Consider the following 16,911-nt stretch of genomic DNA (forward strand, 5'->3'; position numbering starts at 1 on the left):
GTTTGTGAGAAAATAATTTATTAATTGGTAAGTAAGTTTTATTTCTATAGCTAGAACATTGTTACACTGCTATACTTTACAAAGGTTTACAATGGCTACAAAAACTAAAAAATAAAATGGAAAACATCCTATTGATAAAATATAAATAATGTAATTAATTAACTAGTTAATTGCAGCAATTAAATCAAAAATAAAATCTCAGGAGCCGTTTGGGAGCCGAAAGAGCCGGCTCCTTATAGTAAGAAGAGCCAAAAGAGTCGGCTCCCGAAAAAGAGCCGAAATTCCCATCACTAATGTGTCAGCCCTGTGATGACCTGGCGACTTGTCCAGGGTGTACCCCGCCTCTCGCCCGTAGTCAGCTGGGATAGGCTCCAGCTTGCCTGCGACCCTGTAGAACAGGATAATGAGATGAGATGAGAAGAAAGAAACTCGTATTTCATGTGTGTGTTTGGAGAACCTGCAGTTCCAACTCTTACAGGACGCCAAATGACTTCAAGTGGGCGTGTCCGTAAAAGTGTGTAATTTGCATATGAGGCGGGTCTTAGCAAGTTAATCCGTCCTGGCGAGGATATTAAAGTCTGAGCTCTACCGGAAGTTATAGAGATATATTTCGTTCACTGGAGGTTAAAGCCAGTTGTGAAGTGGGTCTGTTAAGTTTGTCGTTGCTGCTGAATGAGTTGTTAGTTGTGTTTATTATTGCTGTAGTGATGGCGGAAGTGTTTGCCGGGCGCGTGCTCCTGAATAAAGCCGGACAGGAAGTGGAGCCGGAAGAGGCGCTGCGGAATAAAGTAGTCGGGTTGTATTTCTCCGGCGGCTGGTGCCCTCCGTGCCGCGACTTCACACCGGTGCTGTGTGACTTTTACACCGAGCTGGTGGAAGAGTGCGAGCCTCCTGCTCAACTCGAAATCGTGTTCATCTCCTCGGATAAATCTGCTGAGGACATGGCGGAGTACTACCAGCACATGCACGGGGACTGGCTCGCGCTGCCCTGGACCGACCAGTACAAGCAGTGAGTCACTTCCGGTCCCCCGCCTCACACCCCTGCAGTGTTGCCAGATGGACGATAATTGTCGTATTTGTACGATAATTTTGCCCTCTGTACGATCAATAATGGGAAAAAATCTGAAATGTACGATAACTTCAAAGTTTTCAGTTGGTTGTCCAAACACGCATCTCTCTCTCTCTCTCTCTCTCTCTCTCTCTGACCCCCAAGAATCATTTGGCAGGCTTTCCACTCAGGCGCCATCAAAAGACATGCACAGAACGCACACACGTAGCCATAGAAACGTATGCATCATTACCACACACAACTTTTGAGCCTAGCAGCTAAGCGAGAAACTGTCGACAAAGAGACATAAAAAGAAAAGTGCCTAAATGAGTTCAAAAAACGAAGGGGAGGATGAAAGTGGAGGAGCAAAGAGAAAGGCAGCATCCGAAGAGCAACGGCAAAGTAAGCACAGGCCACGGACTCGCCGGAGAGAGTGGGAGAGAGAGCCTGCACTCTCCGGATGGCTAAAACCTGTGCCGGGAAATGATGCTAAGGCACACTGCCGTTCCTGCAACATTCAAATGGGAGCAGAGAGCAGAGTTTTGAGAAACCACGAAAAGTCGAAGAAGCATTCAGAAAAAAAAAATCTTGCACTATCTCACAAGTGTACGGAAGAGCGATAGTTCCACTAAGAAATACATATATATTTTTTTTATTTCTGAGAAAAAACCTCAATTTTCGAGAAAACAGGTCGAAACTTTTGAGGGAAAAAAGGTCGAAACTTTTGAGGGAAAAAGGGGTCGAAACTTTTGAGGGAAAAAGGGGTCGAAACTTTTGAGGGAAAAGAGGTCGAAACTTTCAAAGAGGTCGAAACTTTTGAGGGAAAAGAGGTCGAAACTTTTGAGGGAAAAGCGGGTCAACTTTCAAAGAGGTCGAAACTTTTGAGGGAAAAAGGGGTCGAAACTTTTGAGGGAAAAGAGGTCGAAACTTTTGAGAGAAAAGCGGGTCGAAACTTTTGAGGGAAAAAGGGGTCGAAACTTTTGAGGGAAAAGCGGGTCGAAACTTTTGAGAGAAAAGCGGGTCGAAACTTTTGAGGGAAAAAGGGGTCGAAACTTTTGAGGGAAAAAGGGGTCGAAACTTTCAAAGAGGTCGAAACTTTTGAGGGAAAAGAGGTCGAAACTTTTGAGGGAAAAGCGGGTCAACTTTCAAAGAGGTCGAAACTTTTGAGGGAAAAGCGGGTCGAAACTTTTGAGGGAAAAGCGGGTCGAAACTTTTGAGAGAAAAGCGGGTCGAAACTTTTGAGGGAAAAAGGGGTCGAAACTTTTGAGGGAAAAAGGGGTCGAAACTTTTGAGGGAAAAGAGGTCGAAACTTTCAAAGAGGTCGAAACTTTTGAGGGAAAAGAGGTCGAAACTTTCGAGGGAAAAGCGGGTCAACTTTCAAAGAGGTCGAAACTTTTGAGGGAAAAAGGGGTCGAAACTTTTGAGGGAAAAGAGGTCGAAACTTTCAAAGAGGTCGAAACTTTTGAGGGAAAAGAGGTCGAAACTTTTGAGAGAAAAGCGGGTCGAAACTTTTGAGGGAAAAAGGGGTCGAAACTTTTGAGGGAAAAGCGGGTCGAAACTTTTGAGAGAAAAGCGGGTCGAAACTTTTGAGGGAAAAAGGGGTCGAAACTTTTGAGGGAAAAAGGGGTCGAAACTTTTGAGGGAAAAAGGGGTCGAAACTTTTGAGGGAAAAGAGGTCGAAACTTTCAAAGAGGTCGAAACTTTTGAGGGAAAAGAGGTCGAAACTTTTGAGGGAAAAGCGGGTCAACTTTCAAAGAGGTCGAAACTTTTGAGGGAAAAGCGGGTCGAAACTTTTGAGGGAAAAGCGGGTCGAAACTTTTGAGGGAAAAGCGGGTCGAAACTTTTGAGGGAAAAAGGGGTCGAAACTTTTGAGGGAAAAAGGGGTCGAAACTTTTGAGGGAAAAGGGGTCGAAACTTTTGAGGGAAAAGGGGTCGAAACTTTTGAGGGAAAAGAGGTCGAAACTTTCAAAGAGGTCGAAACTTTTGAGGGAAAAGAGGTCGAAACTTTTGAGGGAAAAGAGGTCGAAACTTTTGAGGGAAAAGAGGTCGAAACTTTTGAGGGAAAAGAGGTCGAAACTTTTGAGGGAAAAGCGGGTCGAAACTTTTGAGGGAAAAGCGGGTCGAAACTTTTGAGGGAAAAGCGGGTCGAAACTTTTGAGGGAAAAGCGGGTCGAAACTTTTGAGGGAAAAGGGGTCGAAACTTTTGAGGGAAAAGAGGTCGAAACTTTTGAGGGAAAAGAGGTCGAAACTTTTGAGGGAAAAGAGGTCGAAACTTTTGAGGGAAAAGAGGTCGAAACTTTTGAGGGAAAAGCGGGTCGAAACTTTCAAAGAGGTCGAAACTTTTGAGGGAAAAGAGGTCGAAACTTTTGAGGGAAAAGCGGGTCAACTTTCAAAGAGGTCGAAACTTTTGAGGGAAAAGCGGGTCGAAACTTTCAAAGAGGTCGAAACTTTTGAGGGAAAAGAGGTCGAAACTTTTGAGGGAAAAGCGGGTCAACTTTCAAAGAGGTCGAAACTTTTGAGGGAAAAGAGGTCGAAACTTTTGAGGGAAAAGCGGGTCAACTTTCAAAGAGGTCGAAACTTTTGAGGGAAAAGCGGGTCGAAACTTTTGAGGGAAAAGCGGGTCGAAACTTTTGAGGGAAAAGCGGGTCGAAACTTTTGAGGGAAAAAGGGGTCGAAACTTTTGAGGGAAAAAGGGGTCGAAACTTTTGAGGGAAAAGGGGTCGAAACTTTTGAGGGAAAACAGGTCGAAACTTTCAAAGAGGTCGAAACTTTTGAGGGAAAAGAGGTCGAAACTTTTGAGGGAAAAGAGGTCGAAACTTTTGAGGGAAAAGAGGTCGAAACTTTTGAGGGAAAAGAGGTCGAAACTTTTGAGGGAAAAGCGGGTCGAAACTTTTGAGGGAAAAGGGGTCGAAACTTTTGAGGGAAAAGAGGTCGAAACTTTCAAAGAGGTCGAAACTTTTGAGGGAAAAGAGGTCGAAACTTTTGAGGGAAAAGAGGTCGAAACTTTTGAGGGAAAAGCGGGTCGAAACTTTTGAGGGAAAAAGGGGTCGAAACTTTTGAGGGAAAAAGGGGTCGAAACTTTTGAGGGAAAAAGGGGTCGAAACTTTCAAAGAGGTCGAAACTTTTGAGGGAAAAGAGGTCGAAACTTTTGAGGGAAAAGCGGGTCAACTTTCAAAGAGGTCGAAACTTTTGAGGGAAAAGCGGGTCGAAACTTTTGAGGGAAAAGCGGGTCGAAACTTTTGAGAGAAAAGCGGGTCGAAACTTTTGAGGGAAAAAGGGGTCGAAACTTTTGAGGGAAAAAGGGGTCGAAACTTTTGAGGGAAAAGAGGTCGAAACTTTCAAAGAGGTCGAAACTTTTGAGGGAAAAGAGGTCGAAACTTTTGAGGGAAAAGCGGGTCAACTTTCAAAGAGGTCGAAACTTTTGAGGGAAAAAGGGGTCGAAACTTTTGAGGGAAAAGAGGTCGAAACTTTCAAAGAGGTCGAAACTTTTGAGGGAAAAGAGGTCGAAACTTTTGAGAGAAAAGCGGGTCGAAACTTTTGAGGGAAAAAGGGGTCGAAACTTTTGAGGGAAAAGCGGGTCGAAACTTTTGAGAGAAAAGCGGGTCGAAACTTTTGAGGGAAAAAGGGGTCGAAACTTTTGAGGGAAAAAGGGGTCGAAACTTTTGAGGGAAAAAGGGGTCGAAACTTTTGAGGGAAAAGAGGTCGAAACTTTCAAAGAGGTCGAAACTTTTGAGGGAAAAGAGGTCGAAACTTTTGAGGGAAAAGCGGGTCAACTTTCAAAGAGGTCGAAACTTTTGAGGGAAAAGCGGGTCGAAACTTTTGAGGGAAAAGCGGGTCGAAACTTTTGAGGGAAAAGCGGGTCGAAACTTTTGAGGGAAAAAGGGGTCGAAACTTTTGAGGGAAAAAGGGGTCGAAACTTTTGAGGGAAAAGGGGTCGAAACTTTTGAGGGAAAAGGGGTCGAAACTTTTGAGGGAAAAGAGGTCGAAACTTTCAAAGAGGTCGAAACTTTTGAGGGAAAAGAGGTCGAAACTTTTGAGGGAAAAGAGGTCGAAACTTTTGAGGGAAAAGAGGTCGAAACTTTTGAGGGAAAAGAGGTCGAAACTTTTGAGGGAAAAGAGGTCGAAACTTTTGAGGGAAAAGCGGGTCGAAACTTTTGAGGGAAAAGCGGGTCGAAACTTTTGAGGGAAAAGCGGGTCGAAACTTTTGAGGGAAAAGGGGTCGAAACTTTTGAGGGAAAAGAGGTCGAAACTTTTGAGGGAAAAGAGGTCGAAACTTTTGAGGGAAAAGAGGTCGAAACTTTTGAGGGAAAAGAGGTCGAAACTTTTGAGGGAAAAGAGGTCGAAACTTTTGAGGGAAAAGAGGTCGAAACTTTTGAGGGAAAAGCGGGTCGAAACTTTCAAAGAGGTCGAAACTTTTGAGGGAAAAGAGGTCGAAACTTTTGAGGGAAAAGCGGGTCAACTTTCAAAGAGGTCGAAACTTTTGAGGGAAAAGCGGGTCGAAACTTTTGAGGGAAAAGCGGGTCGAAACTTTTGAGGGAAAAGCGGGTCGAAACTTTTGAGGGAAAAGCGGGTCGAAACTTTTGAGGGAAAAGCGGGTCGAAACTTTTGAGGGAAAAGCGGGTCGAAACTTTTGAGGGAAAAAGGGGTCGAAACTTTTGAGGGAAAAAGGGGTCGAAACTTTTGAGGGAAAAGGGGTCGAAACTTTTGAGGGAAAACAGGTCGAAACTTTCAAAGAGGTCGAAACTTTTGAGGGAAAAGAGGTCGAAACTTTTGAGGGAAAAGAGGTCGAAACTTTTGAGGGAAAAGAGGTCGAAACTTTTGAGGGAAAAGAGGTCGAAACTTTTGAGGGAAAAGCGGGTCGAAACTTTTGAGGGAAAAGGGGTCGAAACTTTTGAGGGAAAAGAGGTCGAAACTTTCAAAGAGGTCGAAACTTTTGAGGGAAAAGAGGTCAAAACTTTTGAGGGAAAAGAGGTCGAAACTTTCAAAGAGGTCGAAACTTTTGAGGGAAAAGAGGTCAAAACTTTTGAGGGAAAAGCGGGTCGAAACTTTTGAGGGAAAAGCGGGTCGAAACTTTTGAGGGAAAAGCGGGTCGAAACTTTTGAGGGAAAAGCGGGTCGAAACTTTTGAGGGAAAAGCGGGTCGAAACTTTTGAGGGGAAAAAGAGGTCGAAACTTTTGAGGGGAAAAAGAGGTCGAAACTTTTGAGGGGAAAAGGGGTCGAAACTTTTGAGGGAAAAGAGGTCAAAACTTTTGAGGGAAAAGCGGGTCGAAACTTTCAAAGAGGTCGAAACTTTTGAGGGAAAAGAGGTCGAAACTTTTGAGGGAAAAGCGGGTCGAAACTTTTGAGGGAAAAGCGGGTCGAAACTTTTGAGGGAAAAGCGGGTCGAAACTTTTGAGGGAAAAGAGGTCGAAACTTTTGAGGGAAAAGAGGTCGAAACTTTTGAGGGAAAAGCGGGTCGAAACTTTTGAGAGGGAAAAGAGGTCGAAACTTTTGAGGGGAAAAACGGGTCGAAACTTTTGAGGGGAAAAACGGGTCGAAACTTTTGAGGGAAAAGGGGTCGAAACTTTTGAGGGAAAAGAGGTCGAAACTTTCAAAGAGGTCGAAACTTTTGAGGGAAAAGAGGTCAAAACTTTTGAGGGAAAAGCGGGTCGAAACTTTCAAAGAGGTCGAAACTTTTGAGGGAAAAGAGGTCGAAACTTTTGAGGGAAAAGAGGTCGAAACTTTTGAGGGAAAAGAGGTCGAAACTTTTGAGGGAAAAGCGGGTCGAAACTTTTGAGGGAAAAGCGGGTCGAAACTTTTGAGGGAAAAGCGGGTCGAAACTTTTGAGGGAAAAGCGGGTCGAAACTTTTGAGGGAAAAGCGGGTCGAAACTTTTGAGGGGAAAAAGAGGTCGAAACTTTTGAGGGGAAAAAGAGGTCGAAACTTTTGAGGGGAAAAGGGGTCGAAACTTTTGAGGGAAAAGAGGTCAAAACTTTTGAGGGAAAAGCGGGTCGAAACTTTCAAAGAGGTCGAAACTTTTGAGGGAAAAGAGGTCGAAACTTTTGAGGGAAAAGCGGGTCGAAACTTTTGAGGGAAAAGCGGGTCGAAACTTTTGAGGGAAAAGCGGGTCGAAACTTTTGAGGGAAAAGAGGTCGAAACTTTTGAGGGAAAAGAGGTCGAAACTTTTGAGGGAAAAGCGGGTCGAAACTTTTGAGAGGGAAAAGAGGTCGAAACTTTTGAGGGGAAAAACGGGTCGAAACTTTTGAGGGGAAAAACGGGTCGAAACTTTTGAGGGAAAAGGGGTCGAAACTTTTGAGGGAAAAGAGGTCGAAACTTTCAAAGAGGTCGAAACTTGAGGGAAAAGAGGTCAAAACTTTTGAGGGAAAAGCGGGTCGAAACTTTCAAAGAGGTCGAAACTTTTGAGGGAAAAGAGGTCGAAACTTTTGAGGGAAAAGAGGTCGAAACTTTTGAGGGAAAAGAGGTCGAAACTTTTGAGGGAAAAGAGGTCGAAACTTTTGAGGGAAAAGAGGTCGAAACTTTCAAAGAGGTCGAAACTTTCAAAGAGGTCGAAACTTTTGAGGGAAAAGCGGGTCGAAACTTTTGAGGGAAAAGCGGGTCGAAACTTTTGAGGGAAAAGCGGGTCGAAACTTTTGAGGGAAAAGCGGTCGAAACTTTTGAGGGAAAAGAGGTCGAAACTTTTGAGGGAAAAGAGGTCGAAACTTTTGAGGGAAAAGAGGTCGAAACTTTTGAGGGAAAAGCGGGTCGAAACTTTTGAGGGAAAAGCGGGTCGAAACTTTTGAGGGAAAAGCGGGTCGAAACTTTTGAGGGGAAAAAGAGGTCGAAACTTTTGAGGGGAAAAGGGGTCGAAACTTTTGAGGGAAAAAAGGGGTCGAAACTTTTGAGGGAAAAGGGGTCGAAACTTTTGAGGGAAAAGGGGTCGAAACTTTTGAGGGAAAAGAGGTCGAAACTTTTGAGGGAAAAGAGGTCGAAACTTTTGAGGGAAAAAGGGGTCGAAACTTTTGAGGGAAAAGGGGTCGAAACTTTTGAGGGGAAAGGGGTCGAAACTTTTGAGGGGAAAAAGAGGTCGAAACTTTTGAGGGGAAAAAGGGGTCGAAACTTGAGGGAAAAAGGGGTCGAAACTTTTGAGGGAAAAGGGGGTCGAAACTTTTGAGAGGGAAAAGAGGTCGAAACTTTTGAGGGGAAAAACGGGTCGAAACTTTTGAGGGGAAAAACGGGTCGAAACTTTTAAGGGGAAAAGGGGTCGAAACTTTTGAGGGGAAAAGGGGTCGAAACTTTTGAGGGGAAAGGGGTCGAAACTTTTGAGGGGAAAAAGAGGTCGAAACTTTTGAGGGGAAAAAGGGGTCGAAACTTGAGGGAAAAAGGGGTCGAAACTTTTGAGGGAAAAGGGGGTCGAAACTTTTGAGAGGGAAAAGAGGTCGAAACTTTTGAGGGGAAAAACGGGTCGAAACTTTTGAGGGGAAAAACGGGTCGAAACTTTTAAGGGGAAAAGGGGTCGAAACTTTTGAGGGGAAAAGGGGTCGAAACTTTTGTCAAAAGTTTTGAGAAAATAAACTCAATTTTCGAGAAAAAAGTCACAAATTTAGGCTACCAGGCAGTACCAGGTCATTCAGAGCTGACGGAGACTTAGTCTGCTACTACTGTGTTTAGTGCTGCTGAAATGGACGACTTAAATGTTATTTCGGGATTGGGTTTAATAACAGAGATCCTTGCAGTCCTGGCACAGAATCACAATATTGTGATTTATATTCGGACTTTGAAGAGGCGGTGTCGTGAACTTGGTCTTTTCAGGAGACAAAATCAGTAGTGGTTCTGTGTTAGTCTCTAGCAAACAGAAAGCTGCTGCCTAGGAGTATTTGAATCTACGTGAGTCACATCACCAACCGACTTCCTGTACCCCGGTTGTCACAACTCTGAATTCCATGGCTCTGGTCTCAGCCGTTCATGTCTACCGGCCGCGAGTGAGTGTCACTTCCGTATGGAAGCCCGCCTTCTACAGATTTCTGACTTTTTTTTTTTTCTCGAAAATTTCGACTTTTTTCCTCAAATTTTGACTTTAATCTCAAATTCTGAGTTTTTTTTTTTTTTCTCTCAGAAGTTTCCAAATAAAATATAAAACCCTGGCCCTATTGCTCTGCCGTACAGAAGTCAATAGCACACTGCCTACAAAAACCACCTGAAAAACAAAAATTAGACGAGATCAAGCTTGCAGGCTTTATGGCAGAGCACAATGTGGCTGTGAGAAATTCGAATCTTTCTAGTCTTACGGTAATTGTGCATTTACTTTCGCTTTGTGTCATAGTTTTCCCTCTACTACGAGAATATTGCGAATTACTGTTTAAAAATTTAAGTAATCATCTTTGGAAATTAAAATACAGCTAAAATAACTATATTGTATGCGTTTTGTTTGTGTACGATAATTTCTCACAAAAACCGATAATTTTGAGGTTTTGGTACGATGCTTGCATATTTCCTATCTGGCAACACTGCATCCCTGCGACAGTCACCTGGGCCTTCAGGTGCAGGCACTTCCGCTTAGTAAGAGGTTTATCACCAGGCAGTAGAGGATTAGGTTTAAAAATAACCTGCTGTCTCTCTGCCTGGTTTTATTTCCATGATAGTTGCTTGGTAAACTAACTGCATGGAGAAGTTGATTGTATTGACCTGAAGCAGGGAATAAATCTGTCCTTTATCCTGTTCTACAGGGTCGCAGGCAAGCTGGAGCCTATCCCAGCTGACTACGGGCGAGAGGCAGGGTACACCCTGGACAAGTTGCCAGTTAACCTAACCTGCATGTCTTTGGACTGTGGGGGGAAACCGGAGCACCCAGAGGAAACCCACGTGGACACGGGGAGAACATGCAAACTCCGCACAGAAAGGCCCTCGCCGGCCACAGGGCTCGAACCCGGACCTTCTTGCTGTGAGGCGACAGCGCTAACCACTACACCACCGTGCCGCCCAAAAGCAAAAACATATCAGAATAAAATAAATATCATGACTTATAATGGTAGGTGGTACGATGGTGTAGTGGTTAGCACCGTCACATCAGAGCAAGAAGGTCCTGGGTTCGCGGCTGGCGAGGGCCTTTCTGTGCGGCGTTTGCATGTTCTGTCCGTGTCTGTGTGGGTTTCCTCTACAGTCCAAAGACGTGCAGGTTAGGTTAATTGGTGGCTCTGAATTGACCGAGAGTATGAATGGTTGTGTGTCGGCCCTGCGATGACCTGGTGACTTGTCGAGGGTGTACCCCAACTCTCACCCATAGTCAGCTGAGATAGGTCGCAGGCAAGCTGGAGCCTGTACAGGATAAGCAGCTGTAGATGATGGATGGATGGATGACTTTTTATATATATGTATAAAATAATAATGGTGGGTGGTACAGTGGTGTAGTAGTTGGCGCTGTCGCATCAGAGCAAGAAGGTCCTGGGTTCGAACCCCATGGCCGGCGAGGGCCTTTCTGTGCGGAGTTTGCATGTTCTCCCCGTGTCCGCGTGGGTTTCCTCCGGGTGCTCCGGTTTCCCCCACAGTCCAAAGACATGCAGGTTAGGTTAACTGGTGACTCTAAATTGACCGTAGGTGTGAGTGGTTGTTTGTCTCTGACAGCCCTGCGATGACCTGGCGACTTGTCCAGGATGTACGGCGCCTCTCGCCCAGAGTCAGCTGGGATAGGCTCCAGCTTGCCTGCAGCTACAGATAATGGATGGATGGGTTTATAATGGTGTAGCTTTTCACACTTCCATATTGCAGGATAGCCAGTACTTGTGTCCCTGCCACGTGTTCTTTTTGTCTTTCTTTTTATTTCAGCGAGCTGAAGAAGAGGTACAACATCACAGCCGTGCCCAAGCTGGTGATCGTGAAGGAGAACGGGCAGGTGATCACGGACAAAGGCAGGAAGCAGATCCGAGATCAGGGCCTGGCCTGTTTCAGGAACTGGCTGGAAGTAGCTGAAATCTTCCAGAACTTCAAATGCTAGTGATATGAGTTTGAGTTTTCTTGTGCAACCGGCTAGTGAAGGAAAGTCGCATCCTGCACTTTAACAGGAGGAGGAGTCTGGACACTTTATAGCTATGCTGTTATAAATAAATTTTAAATGCTTTTGCTAGTTTGAAGTGTATTTTTACTGCTGTGTTTTTATATATAAGGAATATTTTCCTCAGTTGTAGGATAGTGGATGAGTGTTCGTTGTTGTACTGATGATTGTTGCTACACTAGTACTCAGGGACTGTTTTATGTCTAGCTTTGTCATGGTGCTTCAGATTCCCCAGCGTTTCATTAAAACACTGATATGTTCCCGAGAGAGTCCCTTTTTTTTTCCCTTTCCTCCTCCACTGTCCTCTGCTTTGCCAGCAGTTTGCAAAACACTTGCGTAAGCCATTCATTGACTACTAGAAGGTTATTAAGTCACATGAGTAAAGGCGTCTCGAGAGGGTGCTTAGGATTGTTTCTTCCAAATCCTTCTTTCGAAAAAGAACCATGTTGGGTGAGATGGATGAACATGATGCTTACTACAAATTGCACCAACATGAGGTCTGTTTTCTTCTTCCAACATGATTAAGGCATGGATATATCCATCTTTGGCGTCACAAAGGACCGATCTCGTACACAATCCATTTACAGCTTCAACAGTGTTGAAATCTCAAATCTGACTGGTCAGAAGGTGCTGATGAATTTTCCTATTACTGTCTAATGTGCACACAGGAAGGCAGCCAGTCTTATCTTTTCAAATTCCTGCTTACAGCTACTCAAGTGCTATCTGCCCTCTTCTGCATACACAAGCTCCTGGGTGCCCACAATTGGCTTGTGTTACAGTAATTGACAGGGAAGAAAGTAATTTCATTCCTCCCACCAAGCGTGCAGGGCTGATTTTTGCCACCATAGAACTTGAAATCGCAAGGTAAGCTTTTTTATTTATTTTTATGCCAGAATCGTTGATTGTATGGTGACGTTTTCGGGGAGGAAATGTTGAATTTAGAGAGGTGTTTTGTTTGTTTGTGTTTTGTCTAATCAGGACTCCATGGTATCGGTACTTTGTAACAGTTGGACATAAAGATGTTCCTTTATTTTCAGACGATGAGATGTCTGAAGAAATGTGCAGTTTTTCTTGAACAGATCAAGACACTTTTTTTTTTTTTTTTTTTTTTTAAGTAACCTGGAGAGAGACAAAAGATATGCTGGTGAGGGAATTACTCTTTACAACTTCATCCATCCATTATCTGTAGCCACTTATCTTGTTCTACAGGGTCGCAGGCAAGCTGGAGCCTATCCCAGCTGACTACGGGCGAAAGGCAGGGTACACCCTGGACAAGTCGCCAGATAATCGCAGGGCTGACACACAGAGACAACCAACCATTCACACTCACATTCACACCTACGGTCAATTTAGAGCCACCAATTAGCCTAACCTGCATGTCCGATACAAGTGAAAGTTGTCCAGTCAAATTTTTACTTAAGTTAAAGTACTGAAGTACTTGCTTTTTAAAAATACTTAAGTATTAAAAGTACGTTTTCTGTCAACGCATTGTTGTATTATTGTCACAAAGCTTACAAAACCTAACGCCGTTACCAAAGACAGAAATGTGAATTCGCAAAATGAACGCATGCTGTGCCATCATGGTGGTTTAACGTTAAGCTAGCTAGTCAGTGAGACTCCACCTGACATGCTAGCAAACTCTTTTCAAACTCGAAATCATATTGGGTAGCTAACGCTACTCAGGGCTGTGAAAAATCCGCGGAATTCCGCGAATTTGGCCGCCAAAAATATAATTTTAGTAAATCATCTAATTTTGCAATAACAAATTGGGGGGGTAGGGGTTGTTATCTACCGACCGCTAGTAGTCTCGTACAGCGAGTGTCACCGAGCCGGTGAGTCTGGGAAAGAGCCTACCGCAAATTGTTCTTTCTGTAACGACATTGTAATTTTTTTGGTATCTTTTTTTTTCTTTTGCGACAATGACAGACCAGTTTACGGCATTTGTGTCATGCTTACAAACCATGGCGCGAATCTTGTGTTCTTTTCGTTTTACCATTGTGCTCTTTAAACACGCTTTCGATATCAACGGTTTTGAAAAGGAGAATTTCGCGGTATGTCCGCGTCACGGAGGGACATCGTTCAGAGGGAGGACGGTGAGACCGACGATGTCAAAAACATGGACGAGGAAAACGGCATCAAAAATCTATGGAATTGGTGATGGCTGGAGTTTAAAGCCGGTAGTGAATATCTCCATGAGCACATACGGGTGATAAAAGAACCGGGGAAAGCTTACTGCATCTTGTGCCATCGGGATGTGAAGTACGGTTCTGGTGGAAGAACGCGTTTGGTTGACCATGTTAAAGGAAAAAAACATGCGGAATTGGTGAAATTGAAGCTGTTGAACTATAGATTACCGGGTAGACCATCTTGTTCACATTTATTATTTATGTAGTTTTAACTTCTTGTTCATAATGTTCATTGTTATCATGAATATGTAATGAAAGAGAGACCAAAAGAGCGAGGAAAAGCCGTATAGAAAGTCCGAAAGAAAAGAGTAGGCTTTCCAAGCTGAAGAAACTGCTAACAAAGAAAAGGAGATAAATATAAATATTGACTTGTAAATAGTTGTATATAGTTTTTGACTAGAATCTGTCTAACATGAACAAGAAAGACATTTTGGTATTGAATCAGTTCAAAAACAAGAACATTAGTGACTATTATTTAATAGTCAGTCTAGAATTTCCCCCCTGGAAAAGACATTATGGTACCCAATGAATTGATACGAATCGACACAACATGAGTGAATTTACAATATGAGGCATGTTATTGATATACAGTGGTGCTTGAAAGTTTGTGAACCCTTTAGAATTTTCTATATTTCTGCATAAATATGGCCTAAAACATCATCAGATTTTCACACAAGTCCTAAAAGTAGATAAAGAGAACCCAGTTAAACAAATGAGACAAAAATATTATACTTGGTCATTTATTTATTGAGGAAAATGATCCAATATTACATATCTGTGAGTGGCAAAAGTATGTGAACCTTTGCTTTCAGTATCTGGTGTGACCCTCTTATGCAACAATAACTGCAACTAAACGTTTGCGGTAACTGTTGATCAGTCCTGCACACCGGCTTGGAGGAATTTTAGCCCGTTCCTCCGTACAGAACAGCTTCAACTCTGGGATGTTGGTGGGTTTCCTCACATGAACTGCTCGCTTCAGGTCCTTCCACAACATTTCGATCGGATTAAGGTCAGGACTTTGACTTGGCCATTCCAAAACATTCACTTTATTCTTCTTTAACCATTCTTTGGTAGAACGACTTGTGCGCTTAGGGTCGTTGTCTTGCTGCATGACCCACCTTCTCTTGAGATTCAGTTCATGGACAGATGTCCTGACATTTTCCTTTAGAATTCGCTGGTATAATTCAGAATTCATTGTTCCATCAATGATGGCAAGCTGTCCTGGCCCAGATGCAGCAAAACAGGCCCAAACCATGATACTACCACCACCATGTTTCACAGATGGGATAAGGTTCTTATGCTGGAATGCAGCGTTTTCCTTTCTCCAAACATAACGCTTCTCATTTAAACCAAAAAGTTCTATTTTGGTCTCATCCGTCCACAAACATTTTTCCAACAGCCTTCTGGCTTGTCCATGTGATCTTTAGCAAACTGCAGATGACCAGCAATGTTCTTTTTGGAGAGCAGTGGCTTTCTCCTTGCAACCCTGCCATGCACACCATTGTTGTTCAGTGTTCTCCTGATGGTGGACTCATGAACATTAACATTAGCCAATGTGAGAGAGGCCTTCAGTTGCTTAGAAGTTACCCTGGGGTCCTTTGTGACCTCGTCGACCATTACACGCCTTGCTCTTGGAGTGATCTTTGTTGGTTGACCACTCCTGGAGAGGGTAACAATGGTCTTGAATTTCCTCCATTTGTACACAATCTGTCTGACTGTGGATTGGTGGAGTCCAAACTCTTTAGAGATGGTTTTGTAACCTTTTCCAGCCTGATGAGCATCAACAATGCTTTTTCTGAGGTCCTCAGGAATCTCTTTTGTTCATGCCATGATACACTTCCACAAACATGTGTTGTGAAGATCAGACTTTGATAGATCCCTGTTCTTTAAATAAAACAGGGTGCCCACTCACACCTGATTGTCATCCCATTGATTGAAAACACCTGACTCTAATTTCACCTTCAAATTAACTGCTAATCCTAGAGGTTCACATACTTTTGCCACTCACAGATATGTAATATTGGATCATTTTCCTCAATAAATAAATGACCACGTATAATATTTTTGCCTCATTTGTTTAACTGGGTTCTCTTTATCTACTTTTAGGACTTGTGGGAAAATCTGATGATGTTTTAGGTCATATTTATGCAGAAATATAGAAAATTCTAAAGGGTTCACAAACTTTCAAGCACCACTGTATTTTCATTCTTCAAGTGAACCCTTATCAGTTAAAAGGTAAATCAGTTCATATTGTATTATTTCAACATAATAACAGTTCAAATTAAATGGCATGGTTGAGAAAATATTTGCTTTCAGGAGATGCTTCAAATCTATCAATATACACAAAATCTGTTCAGCTTCTGGGGCCCTGCGGCCCCCAGACCCCCTGCTAAAATTGTTTCCTCGGATTTTGTCATTTCTATTTCACAGTCCTGACTACTAGAAAAGAAAGATTTCTACATTGTTTATTTGGCAAGATTATGCTAAAACATATTTCTGAAAGGACTTCAGATAAGTTAACGTTATTCATCTTAGCGTAACTCCGTTTTTACATGCTAACCAACAGTGTCCAAGTTAACTAGCTATGTGTTAACATTAGCCGTGGACAAGGCGATGGCAACTTTGCGGGCAAATCCACAGAAAGTCATTTGACTAACCAGACTGCATAGCTACGTTTGCGATGTTATCGCTAGCTCTAAAAGCACAGACAACTTCATTGCAAGCTTCCTCTTGGAATAAAACGTTTACTGCATATACCTCAATATGCTTCTGCAGGTTGGACGGCGAGTTTTTGTAGGCCGTGATGTGGTTTGTTTTCAGCAAACAAAGCAAACGTTTAAAACGAAACGGATCTTTATTCCTTTCAGAAAACTGAAACATGGGTTCATGGGCCACGAATGTGTGCGTTCCCTGGAAGAACCGCCTCCTTGCATTCTGCCATCAACTGATCGTGTTCAAATAACGCTGCGGAGAAATCAATGATGTTGATTTTATCCAGTCTACGGATGTGACGTGATCCTAGTGATTACCGATCGTCTGTCTCAGTGTCACCGGCGAAAAAACCAATCATGTTTTAGATAAGAAAAGAAAAAAAACAATCACTTTCAAAGCTGCTTCATAGCAACGAGTAACGAGGACCTTGACAGAAATGTAGTGGAGTGAAAAGTACGATATTTATCTTTCAAATGTAGTGAAGTTAAAGTCATCAGTTTCCAAAAAAGTAATACTCAAGCAAAGCGTAATACTCAAAAAGCGTACTTCGTTACTGTCCGCCTCTGTTAGTGAAAGATAAACAACTCACAAGCAGATACCAGTGTGCTTGTTCAAATGTGTTATCATTTCCATCGTAACTACTGGACTAACTCGGAGAGGCTTAGCTGGCAGACGCTCCATATAATTTAAGCCAAAGAGCAAAAACATATGACTGCTGCTGCTTTTAAAGCTTTTATTTCCTTTAATGATTTTGTCCAAGCTCTAAGCATAAAGCTGTGTTCAAGGGCTCTTTTGGAGGCCTCAGAGTTGAATTCTCAATCTTCCAGCGACTGGTGTAGAATGGAAACCACTGAATGTTCCGACTGGCTCAGACTCAACAGCACTTTCTCCACTGGAGGGCAATAAAGCAACAGTAGAATGTAAGGAAGTATAATCTCATCT

At 43.1% G+C, this 16,911-nt stretch overlaps 1 protein-coding gene across 1 annotated transcript; it reads left to right on the forward strand.

Annotated features, from left to right (window-relative positions):
- Positions 1-538: 538 nt before the first annotated feature.
- Positions 539-11,336, forward strand: nxnl2 (nucleoredoxin like 2). Its single transcript, XM_060908421.1, has 2 exons — positions 539-1,009; positions 10,846-11,336. Exons 1-2 carry the CDS (start codon positions 708-710, stop codon positions 11,012-11,014), a joined length of 471 nt encoding a protein of 156 aa, XP_060764404.1. The 5' UTR covers positions 539-707; the 3' UTR covers positions 11,015-11,336.
- Positions 11,337-16,911: the final 5,575 nt, after the last annotated feature.

The sequence above is a fragment of the Neoarius graeffei genome, chromosome 25 (genome assembly GCF_027579695.1).
Source record: "Neoarius graeffei isolate fNeoGra1 chromosome 25, fNeoGra1.pri, whole genome shotgun sequence".
Taxonomy (NCBI): Eukaryota; Metazoa; Chordata; class Actinopteri; order Siluriformes; family Ariidae; genus Neoarius; species Neoarius graeffei.